This window comes from Syngnathus acus, chromosome 19 (genome assembly GCF_901709675.1).
Source record: "Syngnathus acus chromosome 19, fSynAcu1.2, whole genome shotgun sequence".
NCBI classification, from domain to species: Eukaryota; Metazoa; Chordata; class Actinopteri; order Syngnathiformes; family Syngnathidae; genus Syngnathus; species Syngnathus acus.
The window spans coordinates 1,494,996-1,509,476 of NC_051103.1; the positions used below are offsets into that span (position 1 = coordinate 1,494,996).

General features: G+C 44.1%; 1 protein-coding gene across 1 annotated transcript; it reads right to left on the reverse strand.

Annotated features, from left to right (window-relative positions):
- Nucleotides 1–7,494: 7,494 nt before the first annotated feature.
- Nucleotides 7,495–8,806, reverse strand: LOC119137894. The gene has a single exon (XM_037277496.1). The coding sequence runs from the start codon at nt 8,632–8,634 to the stop codon at nt 7,672–7,674; it is 963 nt and encodes a 320-aa protein (XP_037133391.1). The 5' UTR covers nt 8,635–8,806; the 3' UTR covers nt 7,495–7,671.
- Between the last annotated feature and the right edge of the window lie 5,675 nt (nt 8,807–14,481).

The window sequence follows — 14,481 nt, forward strand, 5'->3', positions numbered from 1 at the left end:
TCTGAAAATCTGAGTCAAAACGGGCCACCCCACTGCTGGTCTCATCAAATTCACAGGCGGTCTCACACTCAAATTGCAGCAACCATTCCTTCTAATACAAACAATAGACGTTCATAGATTTACTATACTTAGAAGGACTCAACCTAAATAGAAGGTTTAAACGAGTATTTTGTGTTCATTAATGTCTCACTTACTTTAAACCTTGTTGGCGCACAGGATTGTAGGTACTGGATCGAACACTGACGGCGCTCGTTCTTTCAAACAGCGTCACCTATCGATTGGGCGTCTATTTTGAGTATTGAAGGTAAAAACAGTTTTTATGTCTTGGTACGTCTACTTTTGGTATGAGAGAACGGGAAATGATCCCATCTCTGTTTTATTTGAAAATGTGAAATTTCATTATTTTATTCAACACAAATCGAGAAACAAAATACGATCGTAATTTCTCAAATGATTTCTCAAATTTCGGAAATGCTCTATATCAGTGGTCCCCAACCACCGGGCCGCGGACCGGTACCGGTCCGTGGGTCACTTGGTACCGGGCCGCCAAGCCGCACAGAAAAAAAAAAAAATTATCGACGATCAATTAATTCAGGTCAAGACACTCGTCCCGGTCACGTGAAATGTTTCCCCAGTCGAGCCCGCAAAGCTAATATGTGGCGACAGGCTAACTAACCAGGCAATGAAGCATTCAAAACTGCTTCAACACATGGAGACCAAGCATCCTGCAATAAAAGACAAACCTTAATCACTTCGGGTGTCATTGTCTCCGATTACGTCGAGATGGGACCGGCTCGTTTCTGAGAAATAAACTCGGTGCTCCCACTAATTCAACGTAATGGTGAGTTTTATTTTTGTCATTTGTACTTATTTTTATGTCAGTCGTATCATTTTATTTCATCGTATTTATATATTTAATATAAATGTATTATTTATTTATTTATATAAATGTGTTATTTATTTATATAAATGCCGGTCCGCGATAATATTTCTGACATGTAACCGGTCCGTGGCGCAAAAAAGGTTGGGGACCACTGCTCTATATCTCTCTTGTGTCGCAAATAATTGAGGCTTTTGACGTTGCTGGCATTGTTTGGAGTGTAATTCACCTCCACTGCGATGGTGGCGTTCGATATTTGACATTTGAATATAAATCCGTCATTTTACTTTAAGAAGTAAAAGTTGTTTTCTAGAAATCCATACTTTTGATGTATGAGGAACAACAATCAGGCGCATTCTTCAAAAAGACCGACATACAGCCGACAAAAAGGTTTTGATACGTTCATATCATGTAACGAGTCAGGAACGTGGTAATTACATATTATTTTGCATTGACTAATTTGGTTAATACAGTTTAGCAAGCAAATGCACAGTTCCAGAGTACAGTTAGTAAAATGCTCAAAAGCGTTCAGTGTGTCACAGCACCGCAGACCTAAACTCCATGTGCGTACTACTGTGCTTACTTTTTGCTTTAAACAGTAAAACTAGGGGAGAGCGCGGACGCAGTCCACCACTGTTGTGTTTATACGGAGTAGAGATGAACGCTAATGCAACTTCTTATTTCAGAAACTTTTAATTTTCTCCCCACTCGTGTCTTACATAGCAGTACAATGCCCCTGGCGCACCACAGAGCCCCCAACTGTCAACATTATGCGAGACCTCCAATAACACACTATATAATAGTTTCAACATACGATAATACCACATCTCCGTTTTTCCAGAGATCATAGGGTAGACTGCCTTTGTTTCGTCAGACCTTAGAGCAGGGGTGTCAAACTCAAATTCACAGTGGGCCAAAATTTTAAATTGAACAAAGCCGCGGGCCAAGGTTGAACAAATTAACCTTTTAATATGGAATCAAACAAGTTTTGATTTTACAATGAATATTGAACAAGCAAGGCTTATATAACTTAAAAGTGCAGGTGTGCAAAATCAAGTTGATAATAACACTAATAATACTAATAATAACAATAATAGTAATAATAATAATAAAACATATCAATGGCATATTAAATAAAATTTAAATAAAAATTGAATGCCTCCTTTCTGTTTGCAGCCTTCTGAGGTAAATGTCAAAATTAGCTTCTTACACAGGCTAATAAATTTGAAAATAAAATAACATAACTATGAATAAATCAACCATTCAGGCCTTGGAGTAGCAAGAAAAAGTGCATAGAAAATGTATTTACTGCTCATTTTGCGACACACTGATCTACTCTGATGCGGCCAAGCCAGATACCTGGCATCTTTTCTTGGATGCCAGTTCATCAATGTCGGGGCTTAGGGTTTGAGCTGAGGAAACCGTGATTATCGAACAAAGGTGTTCGTCAGTCAGACGTCTCCTGTGAGAAGTTTTCGTCATCTTCATTGAGGAAAAAAGTTGCTCACATAGGTAAGTGCTACCAAACATGGAGAGCAATTGGTTTGTGGACTGCTGCTCGGAAGCCAATAGTATAGAATCTAGGCAGCGCCATCTTGAAAATTTCAGGTGCATTCTGGGAAAAGATGAACATGGATTCTACTTATATGGGCATGAGGCAGAGCCATGAACGGACGTATGGGCGCCAAAGCAACAGCAGAGCATTATGCTCAGTGGCCTAGTGGTAGAGTGTCCGCCCTGAGACTGGAAGGTTGTGGGTTCAAACCCCGGCCGGGTCATACCAAACACTATAAAAATGGGACCCATTGCCTCCCTGCTTGGCACTCAGCATTAAGGGTTGGAATTGGGGGGTTAGATCACCAACTGATTCCCGAGCGCGGCACCGCTGCTGCTCACTGCTCCCCTCTCCCCCAGGGGATGGATTAAAATCACACAGGGATGGGTTAAATGCAGAGGACAAATTTCACCACACCCAGGTGTGTGTGTGACGATCATTGGGACTTTTAATCTTTAATTATGGGATTTGTAGTACAAGCGATGAATGCGGTGTTACAGTGCTGTCGCCGTATAATACCGGCGGGCCAGCTCTAATATTAATTTGAAATTGCCTCGCGGGCCAAATATAATTACACTGCGGGCCAAATTTGGCCCGCGGGCCAGAGTTTGACACCTATGCCTTAGAGGATTATTCTGCCTCTTGTGTAGAAAGTTCTGTTCCTAACCTTTGCCAAGGTCTTTCAGGGCACCCTGATGGCATGAGTGACTCTTTTGGGTTGTGTCGCTCTTGTATGCATGTCCTGCAGTTCAGTATTATTTCGTTCACTTGCTGGCTGAGTCCCGGCCACCACACAGATTGACGTGCACGTGCTTTACATTTCACGACACCTAAGTGTCCTTCGTGTAAGGTATTACCAGTCGTGTGTCCTTTAGCAGTAAGCCATCTTTCACTGTTAATGTAGCTCGCTCCGGCCAGTAGTTTTTCAGCGCTGGTTCCTGTTTTGCATGTGCTGGCCATCCTTCCATGCACATGGTCATGACACGCAAGCAGACACTGTCGGCTTTCAACTGCTCTTTCAGGTTTTCTGTATATGATGAGCTGACAGGTAGACTCTCAGTGACACAGTCCACAAATATGTTTGTGCTCTCCATCAGCTCCTGGTCATCAGTGGACATGCGTGATTTTACAGGTGCACGTGAAAGTGTGTCTGCTGTCCAAAGCGACTTTCCTGGTACGTGCACGATGGAGTATGAGTAGCGCATCAGCCTCATCCTGAAACCCTGGATTCTCTGTGGCAAAAGATCCAGTGCTTGGGCTCCGAGCAGGCTGAGAAGGGGTTTATGGTCGGTCTCCAGGCAAAACTCCTTTCCGATGAGGAAATCCCGAAACCGTTCACAGGCCCATGTGAGGCCCATGTGAGGCCCAGAGCCTCCTTCTCCACCTGTGCGTATCGTTGCTCAGTGAGTGACCGTAATGTGTAAGCCACAGGGTTCCATCCTTACCCCATTTCTGGAGAATTACACCCCCCAACCCATACGATGATGCATCAGCAGATACTTTGGTGTCTCTGCCCGGGTCATACATAGCCAGCACCGGAGGAGAGGACAGAGCTTTCTTTAGGTCTTCAAACGCTGCTGCCTGGTCTACGTCCCAGACCCAGCAGTTTTTCTTTGAGAAGAGGTCACGGAGCGGTTTATCTTTTTCAGCTAGCTGGGGAATAAACCTTCCCAGCTGGTTGACCATGCCGAGAAAACTCCTTAATTGACTAGCATTTGTGGTCTCTGTCATGTCTGTGATGGCCTCTGTCTTTCTTGGGTCAGGGCGGATGCCTGCGGCTGTGATGATATGGCCCAGGAAGACTACTTCGCTATTGGAGATTTCACACTTGTCCACATTCAGTGTGATGCCTGCTTTTTCTAGTCTTTGTAGCACGGCATTAAGTCGAGTGTCATGCTCTTCCTGGTCCCGCCCCCACACCAACAAATCATCGATGTGACAAACCACACTGTTGAGCCCCTCTGTGATCTCCGCCATCCTGCACTGGAAATGTTTGGGCGCAGAAACGATGCCAAATGGAAGGCGGTTAAAGTGGAACCGTCCGAAGGGCGTTATGAATGTAGTGTACTTGGCTGACTCCTCCGTTAATGGAATCTGCCAAAAGCCCAAGTTGTCATCCAACTTGCTGAACAGTTTTGCTCCAGTAAGCGTTCCCAGGCTTTGTTCCACAGATGGGAGAAAGTATTTTCCACGGCACATATACACATTCAAGCTGGTTAAATCCACACACAACTGCACCTTTCTTTTGTCCTTTTTGGGCACGACCACCATGCCGGCACACCAATCAGTTGGCTCCTCCACCCGGCTGATGACGTCCAGAGCTTCCATGCGCTGGAGCTCTCTCTTGACTTCACCCACCAGAGGTAGTGGAATCCTCCTGTTTTTTTTTTACTGAATATGGCACGGCACCTGGCTTGAGCTTTATGGTGTATGGTTGTTGTAGCTTACCCAGACCGCTGCGCAACTTGGGGTAACTTGCCTTGAGGGTCTCCTTGTCTATGCTGTCGACTCGGATAAGCAAGCCAAGGGCTTTAATGGCTGGCAACCCGAGCAATGGCGTGCTCAGGTTTTGAACAACATAAACACAACATTCTCCATGGTCTGCTTGGCTCCTTTCCTCAGCTGCAGTCTGGTGAACCCTGACACGTCCAGTGGAATCCGTCCTGGACCCAACAAGGGTTTTTCTGGCTTTTTGAGAACAGGCTGCTTTGTGTTGGAAAATATGTTTTTAAACTCAGTCTGTGATACAGCAGTAACATCCGCACCAGTATCGCGTTTGAAGGTGACATTTTTATCTATTATGGTTATATCAGCAGTCCATGTATGGCTATCTGATGTCACTGAGCCCAGAAAGAGTAGTGACCTTTTTTTCCACACGTGTGGCACTTGGCATCGTTGGCAGGGCGCCACCACATTTGTAGCACTGGGAGCCTTTTTGGTTTATGTTGCTGAGTGGCTTAGCTCCATTACTTTTGAACTTATTGAATCTTGGCTTTTCTTTTTGCTTTCGGCCTTTACATACTCTGTCTACAGAGCAAACATCCATCTGCTTTACCCCACTGGCGTCACTCCTCAGTGTGTTCTGCTGCTTTTTAACCTCCTCAGATTGTCTAGCCATGTTAATAGCCTTCTCAAGATTCAAATCTCTACATTTGCATGCGTTCTGAGAGCCGTGTGTCAGCCAGTCCAACCACGATCCTGTCCCTGATTAGCTCATCATGCAATGTCCCATAATTACAGTGTTCAGCTAATCACCAACTGATTCCCGAGCGCGGCACCGCTGCTGCTCACTGCTCCCCTCTCCCCCAGGGGATGGATTAAAATCACACGGGGATGGGTTAAATGCAGAGGACAAATTTCACCACACCCAGATGTGTGTGTGACGATCATTGGGACTTTAACTTTAACTTTAATGCATACAGAGTGGTGACAAATGCATCAACAGTCTCATTTGTTTCCTGTTTTCGCATATTAAAGCGTGCTCGTTCATAAACAATGTTCTTTTTTACTATAAAGAACGAGTGGAAACCATCTCTCATTTTAATGTAGTCACGCTGGTCTGCTTCAGTGACCTTCAAGCCTCTCAAAACGTCATCTGTTTCGTCTCCCATACAGTATATCAAGGTATTCACCTGATTTTCTTCGGAGCTTGCTGTTAAGTTGCTTGCCTGACGGAATCTCTCATAATTCCTTATCCATTTTGTCCACTCGTGCGGCTTGGAAAAATCAAAGGGCTCCGGTGGTTGAATGCTAAACGTAGCGCTGGCTGTGTTAGCCATCATGCTAGCTCCTTCCCCACTCCGCTCGTCTTCTCCATCACTCATTTGTTTTCCTCACCCGTCTCGTCCTTTCCCTCCGCGGTGGACGTTTCTCCATGTGGGTTACTGTTTCACAGCACTTCTGACACCATGTTGTGTTTATACGGAGTAGAGATGAGGGCTAATGCAACTTCTTTATTCAGCAACTTTTTATTTCCTCCCCACTCGTGTCTCACATAGCAGTACAATAACCTGGTGCACCACAGCGCCCCCAACTGTCAATAATTATGCGAGACCTCCAATAACACACTATATAACAGGGGTCTCAAACTCCAGTCCTCGGGGGCCGCATTACTACATGTTTTCCAAGTTTCCCTCGTTAAACACACCTGATTCAAATGATCAGTTCATCCTCACGTTCTGCAAGAGCCTGATAATTGAATCAGGTGTGTTTAACGAGGGAAACTTGGAAAACATGTAGGAATGCGGCCCCCGAGGACTGGAGTTTGAGACCCCTGCTATATAATATAGTTTCAACATACGATAATACCACAGCAGGGATGAGAATCTTCCGCGGAGTATCATTTTTGTGAATCGTGTAGATCCGTTGAGAAAATTGTTTTTATATGGGGGGGCTGGCAGCAGTATTGCGACAACTGAATTATTTTCGGCAGCATTTTGGCGCTACTTTCGTCACATCATTTGCCTACTCATTTGCCTGATTAGCAAAAGTTTTAGCCAGCATGCCGAAGGTTTTAGAGAAAAAAGACGAGGATCGTGCCACGGAAATAGACAAGTCAAACGGGATCACGAACTGCTTCAGATGGGCATGGCTCGAGAGCAGCGTCATTTTACAACTCGGAACACAAAGACGCTTTTAAAGCAATGCGACAGTGAGCGCCCGGCGCGCTGCGGTTGCGCGATCTGTGTGCTGTCCTCACTCTGAAGCATCTAGTTTTTCACCAGCTAGACAGCGAGTTAACGACGCTCCAAATAATCAGACTTGGTTTCTTTTAGCTGATTTATTTGTAGAATGGCCTCAAACCATTGCCCTCATAAGACCGTCGTAAAACTAGAAGAAAATACAGTAAAATTGTGCGTTAGCTAAACACATACAAGCTACATCACGTTTACAGTGAATAGGTTTGCATTAAACATCACATATAACCAAAATAAAATAGTCTTTCAAAATTCGAATAATACTCACGGACAAATCTTGTCCAAGGCACAACATAAAAGGTTTAAACATCCGTTCTTAACACCTGTACACGAGTCGACATTGCTTGCTGCCGTCCTGTGTTTGCTCTCAAAAACAACTTCCCACTGCAACCAGTAGAGGGAGGTAAAGCACTACATGTACATGTGTTTCTACTTAAACTTATTACAAAGGGCAGAACACTCCCCGCCTGGTACAATACAATTGTGCCACTACAAATCAAACTTTAGAACAACATGTAAATAACAAAAAAATGCAACATTTACTTTTCTGATAACAGTAAAACCATGTCTGTAACAGGTCTCAAAAACACTTTCACATTTCCATCTTTTACAGTCTTTACTTCTGCTTTTCGAACCTTTTTGTCCTTACTCTCAAATGTTTTTACAACTCTTCCCATGGACCAGTCATTTCTGTGTGCAAGCACGTCTTTCAGTAATACAATGTCACCGACCTTTACATTCACTTTTTCATCAGTCCATTTTCTCCTTTGCTGTAGAGTTGAAAGATATTCACTCCTCCACTGTTTCCAAAAGGTGTCCGCCAGACTCTGTACTTGCTTCCATTGCTTTGAATAGAGGTCTGAAGGTGCAAAGGTTCCTGTTGGTGCAGATAAGGCATTGGTCTTTTGGGCAAGAAGCATTGCTGGGGTGAGAAGATTTGGTTTGTCAGGATCTGTTGACACCGCTACGAGTGGTCTTGCATTCATTATTGCCATCACTTCCGCCATGAAAGTACTTAACATCTCATGTGTGAGTTGGATATGGATGACTTTCAAAAGAATACCATCCAAAATGCGTCTTGCAATTCCAATGAGTCTCTCCCACGACCCACCCATGTGTGAGGAGTGTGGGGAGTTGAACAGCCACGTACATCCTTTTTCCTGCAGGTAAGAGTTCAATTCTGTGTCCTTGTGATCAATTTTCAGTTCGTTGCATGCTCCGATAAAATTGGTACCTCTATCCGAGCGGAGTATCTGTGCGGGTCCACGAATGCTGAAAAACCTTCTCAGCGCATTGATAAAGCTGGATGTCGACATTGATTCGATGAGCTCAATGTGCACAGCTCTCATGGACATACAGGTGAAAAGTACAGCCCAGCGTTTACTGTCTGCACTTCCTCCTCTGGTGCGACGTGTGGTAACCGTCCAGGGGCCAAAGATGTCCATTCCAACACTGGTGAATGGTGGCATAGGCAACAGTCTATCAACAGGTAAATCTGCCATCTTTTGAGTTTGAAATCGCCCTCTGAGCTTACGACAGAGAACACATTTGTGAATGACAGAAGAGACAAGCCGTTTACTGCCAATAATCCAAAATCCGGCTGCTCTGAGCGCTCCTTCTGTTATGTGGCGCCCTTGATGCGCTACCTTCTCGTGATAGTACCTGATAAGTAGGACTGCTACGTGATGAGCGTGTGGGATAATGAGTGGATGTTTCTCTTCCTTAGTGATTTTAGCAGGTGCCAAGCGTCCTATTCTCAGAAGACCATCTTCATCAATAACAGGGTTTAGCTTTTTAAGACAGCTCTGTTTTGGTAGTGGCTGGTTAGCTTTTATGCACCGGAACTCTTCTTTGAATGTTTCATGTTGCACAGTTTGAATGATAAATTTCGCTGTGTCAAACGCGCACTTTATTATAGTGGCACCGGCTCCCCAGTAACGGGTTCAATAAGCCGGGGGTGAAGGGACTCGTCCGTAGCTGACCACCCGAGTTAAATTAATTCTACTAGAATCAATCTAATTTCTTTACGACGCCAATCCTTTTTAAGTCATCCGACGCGCGAGCCGAGTAACTCTATTCGAGGCGAGTCGTCGATATGACCGCGCCGTAATGATGGCTCCCTTCGGTTGTTTGATGCTGGTATTACGTTACGGATATTTTTTAGATGTCTTTGTTAAGACCTCAAGGATTCGTTAATTTACTAGAGCGCCCTCGCTCTAGCTGAACTCAAGATAACTACTTCGAACCAGATCTGACAATTCCTGATGTTAAGGAGTAATGCTGTCTTCACTTTAAAAAGAATTGAACGGATTTAAAGAATGACTATGATAGGGAAATAAAGACAATTTAAAGTTGTAATTACCGCATATAAAACCATGCTCGACATAGTTAATACGAAATAATCGATAACCGAATTAAGGCTTAAGAAGAGATTTAATGAATAAGCCAGAAAAAGACTTACAAGTCGAAAAAACAAAAAACAAGACTCACCCACACAGAACAAAAGAGGAGACTAAAGGTCTAAAATCCTATTTGGTTGAACAAGTCGAGTGATCGGCTCTCCTTTGTTCCAAAATCCGAATTCTGTTTAAAAAAGAGGAAAGGTCTGGCCGTGAGGAGCCTAGCCTAAAAAGTAAAATTGGCGACTTCTCCTTTCTGCCCCCGCGGCTGTCTCTTCTGCCTTCCTCGAAGCTTAAAATTTGACAAAGTCCAATTCGAAGACTCTGGAAATTCATCTTAGTAGATTTTGGTTCAATCTGAAAAAGAATGCAAAGTCCATCTTCGTTCTTTTAGTCCGGGCAGCGACACGGCCATCGCCGTGTTTTCGGAGAAGCGCCGCCCCGACTGGGGAGGAGGAGCGCGCCGTTCTGTGTCCGGGCCTCATATTTATATGCTTCTGGCATTACCTCATCGGAATTACCTCATCGGAATTACCCCACCGGAATACGTGGGTGCACCTCGGTTGTCCTGGCAACCTTACTTCAAGCAGCAATCACCCTTAATAGGTGTTTCCTGTTTTGCTCGTTCCGGCATTACCTCATCGGAATTACCTCACCGGAATACGTGGGTGTACCTCGGTTGTCCTGGCAACCTTGCTTCAAGCAGCAATCACCCTTAATTGGTGTTTCCTGTTTTGCTCGTTCCGGCATTACCTCATCAGAATTACCTCACCGGAATTACCCCACCGAAATACGTGGGTGCCCCTCGGTTGTCTTGGCAACCTTGCTTCAAGCAGCAATCACCCTTAATAGGTGTTTCCTGTTTTGCTCGTTCTGGCATTTAGTATATAGCCCTTAATGTCTCCTCTTCAACTTAATACATTCAGGTATGGATGGAACACCAATGTTAAATACAGGTTGGACAAAACATTGCAACATGAATCACATATATCTTGTCACATAATAGTACTTAACACAATAATGGGTTCCTCCAACTTAAACACATATATGGATATTGCTTAAGCTGTTACATCTTAAAATTATGGCATAGCAAACTCTTATTCCAAAATTGTGCGTTGCTACGTGTTTGAACAGGTCGTGTCTTCCCAATTGCTAACAATTTAATTGATTAGATTTGTTAATTTCCATCTGGTCACCCCTATGTCAAGCTTTAACACCATCTCCTGGTGAAATTTTGAACTACGACATGTTTTGGGATAGCCAATGTGCCTGGGCCAAATTCAATACCTAATTTTACACCATCTGTACCACCATGCCACTCGACAGCTGCTTTATACAGTTCATCGGTAGTGTTTGTGTTATTAAAACACTTCCAGCCTTTGTTTCCCAAGTTTGTTTTCTTGAATGAAGCTGCTACACGTTTTAGTGATGCAATAGTTTGACATAAACTCGTCCACTGAGAGAATCTTTCAAAGCGACTTGACTCTAACTGCGTAGTTGAGGTTTTAGTGACAAAACTTTTCACCTCAGGCCTGATCTCAGTATCTGTATCAGGGTCAATCAGATTGAAATCATCTGAATGCGTCGACTCTATATTGGGCTGTGTCAAAAAGGAAGGACCACTAAACCAGTTTGTGTGAGCTAGTGTAGAAGCTGCTATGGGTCTGGTTGCATTGTCTGCTGGATTGTCACAAGTAGCTATGTAACACCACTGTGCAGGATGTGTGGACTTCCTGATCCTGGTCACTCGATTAGCTACATAAGTGTAAAATCTCTTTGTGTTGTTATGTATGTAGCCAAGAACGATTTTACTATCTGTAAAAAATCTGGCAGTGTCTACTTCAATGTCCGTCTCATCCCTAATGAGTTCATACATTTCAACAGCTAAAACTGCTGCACATAACTCTAGTCTAGGGACCGTGTGAGCAGGACGGGGGGCTACTTTTGACTTCCCCATGATAAAACCCGTGTGCCACTGACCTTCACTGTCAAGTGCTCTCAGATACGCTACTGCTCCTATGGCTATGGTGGAGGCATCTGAGAATATGCACAGTTCTTTCCTCACAGCTGTAGACTGGGAAAATGGGAGGTAGCATCTTGGTATCTGTAGCTGCTCAAGATCTTTTAATGAGTATCTCCATTTGTTCCATTCCTCTTCTCTTTCCACAGGAAGTGGTTCATCCCAATCCTTTTGCTCTGTGGTCAGTTCACGTAGAAGTGCTTTTCCTTGCATTGTGATGGGTGATACGAAACCTAGTGGATCGTACAAACTGTTAACTGTGGCCAACACACCTCTCCTGGTGTATGGCTTTAGTTCGGTGGTGACATGAAAGGTAAAACTGTCAGTTTCAAGATTCCAGAGCACCCCTAGGCTCCTCTGCAGAGGTATGTCGTCCAGCTCTAAATCCAAGTCTTTCAGATCTTTTGCTCTTTCAGCAGCAGGAAATGCTTTCACTACCTTGTGGTTGTTAGAGGCTATTTTGTGTAGCTTTAAGTTGGATTGTGCCAACATGTTCTGTGCGTTTGTGAGTATCTCAACAGCTTCTTCTGAGATTGTTGTGGATGCAAGGCCGTCATCCACATAAAAATGCCTCATAATGAACTGCTTTGCGTCTTGTCCATGCTCTTCCTCTCCTTCGACTGCAGCACGCCTCATACAGTAAATAGCCACGGCCGGGGAGGGACTATTTCCAAAAACGTGGACTTTCATTCTATACTCAAAAATATCTTTATCCGGATCATTATTTTCATACCAAAGGAATCTTAGATAATCCCTGTGATCCTCTCTCACTTCAAAACAATAAAACATTTGCTGCACATCAGTCGAAAACGCTACTGGTTCTTTCCTAAAACGCATAAGAACACCTAGTAGTGTGTTGTTGAGGTCAGGTCCGCTTAACAAGACTTTGTTAAGGGACTGTCCTTCAAACTCTGCACTTGAGTCAAAAACTACTCTCAGCTGGTCGGGTTTTTGAGGATGGTACACACCGAAGGATGGTAAGTACCAGTGTTCTTTGTCCGAGTCCAGAGGTGGAGCGAGCTCCGCATGGTCATTGTTCAGCAGGTTTTGTATGAACTCAGTGTATTGTCTTTTCATTTCAGGGTTGCGGTCCAGTGTTTTCCTGAGTGACTGAAGACGTTTGAATGCTTGCTCCCTGTTACTTGGAAGTTTCGATCTGGGTGAGCGGAATGGCAACGGTGCCACCCAGCTGTTGGCTTTGTTTTGGAACACTTCTTTTTCCATAATGTCAATAAAGTCTTTATCTTCTACCGACAGCGCTGGTTTGTCGTCATCTTTTGTTTTCTCAAAAACAGTTTGTCCCAGCAAATCAGTGTTTTTGTTTTCACTGCCCCTTTGAAGAGCGGGTGTGGTGTTTAGTTGGAAGCTGCAACCACTCGACTCCTTTACTTGAAAGATGTTGGGACATGGGCTGAGGTAGGAAGCACGGCCATTCTGAAGAACATGTGTTTTTAGGACATTCACATTCGAGGGCTTGTGTGTCTTTCCTAGGCAGGCTTCACCAACAATTACCCACCCTAAGTCTAGGCGCTGCGCATAGGGTGTATTGTGCGGCCCGTTGATTCTCTCTCTGACTTTGTGTACCTGTATAATATCTCTTCCCAAGAGTAGAAGGACAGGTACTTGTATTTCGACAGGAGGTATTTTGTCAGCTATCTTCTGTAAGTGTGGGAACTGCATAGCAACTTGTGGAGACGGTATCTCTCTCCTATCGTCTGGAATCATGTCACATTCAATCAGATTTGGGAGTGGGAGTTTTACTCTACCATCCCTTGACTCAATCACAAAGTTTGCTGCTGTTCTGCCAACATTATCTGACAGTCCGGAGCATGTTCTGAGCTTGTAAGCGTCTGAGCGTGTCTTAATATTAAAGAGCTCAAAAAACTGTGACTTAGCAAGAGACTTGTTACTTTGTTCGTCAAGCACTGCGTACATCTTTTGTGCTTGTTGTCTTTTGCCATCTGGATAGACTAACACCGGACTTATCTTTGAGCATGAATGTGGACTGTCTGCATTACCGCAGATTTCTGTGCATTTAGAGACCACTGAAATGTTTGCACTGTCCTCTGTCTCCCCGCCATCCTCTTTGTCAGCTTCAGGGCTATCAGCTGGAACAGGAGGTGGACCTGGATGTAGCACTGATAAATGTCTGTCACTGCCACAGTCTGTGCACTTTATTTGTACCTTGCAGTCTTTTGCTAAATGCTGAGTAGAGCCACAACACTTAAAACAGATTCTATTCTCTTTAAGAAAGGACTTGCGCTCATATATGGGTTTTGCTCTAAAGCTTTTGCACTTTTTTAGTGGATGAGGCTTCTTATGTATTGGGCATAGCTTGTCAGGGCTTTCTGGCAACTGACTATCTGTTCTGAGCAAAACTACTGTCTGTGGGAATGTCTGTTTTGTTCACAGTTATCACTTGCCTGGAATTACCTTTAAAACCTTTGTCTTTCTTGAAGCTTGTGCTAGCTGGGGGTGTGATGACAAAGCTTGGGTCGTTTCTTATTTTGGCTTGTTGTCTCACAAATCTTGAAAAGACGCTGAAAGGGGGAAAGCAGACTTTGTATTGCTCCTTATACTTTGCTCCTGTTGCAATCCATTTTTCTTGTAACGCGTAGGGTAGCTTGTCCACAATGGGGTTCACTCCGCGTGCTGTGTCCAAATATGAGAGGCCTGGTAAGTATCCTCCATCCTTTGCACATTCGATTTCTTGTAGAATGTCACCTAGCTCTCTTAACTTTGTGCTGTCTCTGTTGCTGAGTTTGGGGAACTGCTCAATCTTTTCCAACAGTGCATTTTCCACTACTTCAGGAGACCCGTAACATTCCTCGAGTCTTTGCCACACAAGGCTGAGAGCAGCGATTGGATTGAAAACATAGACTGAGCGAATTCTTTTAGCTTGCTGACCAGACTCAACTCCAAGCCATTTT

Coding starts and splice junctions, on each gene's coding strand:
- LOC119137894 (XM_037277496.1), bottom strand. CDS start 8,634: ATGGCAGATTTACCTGTTGATAGACTGTTGCCTATGCCACCATTCACC.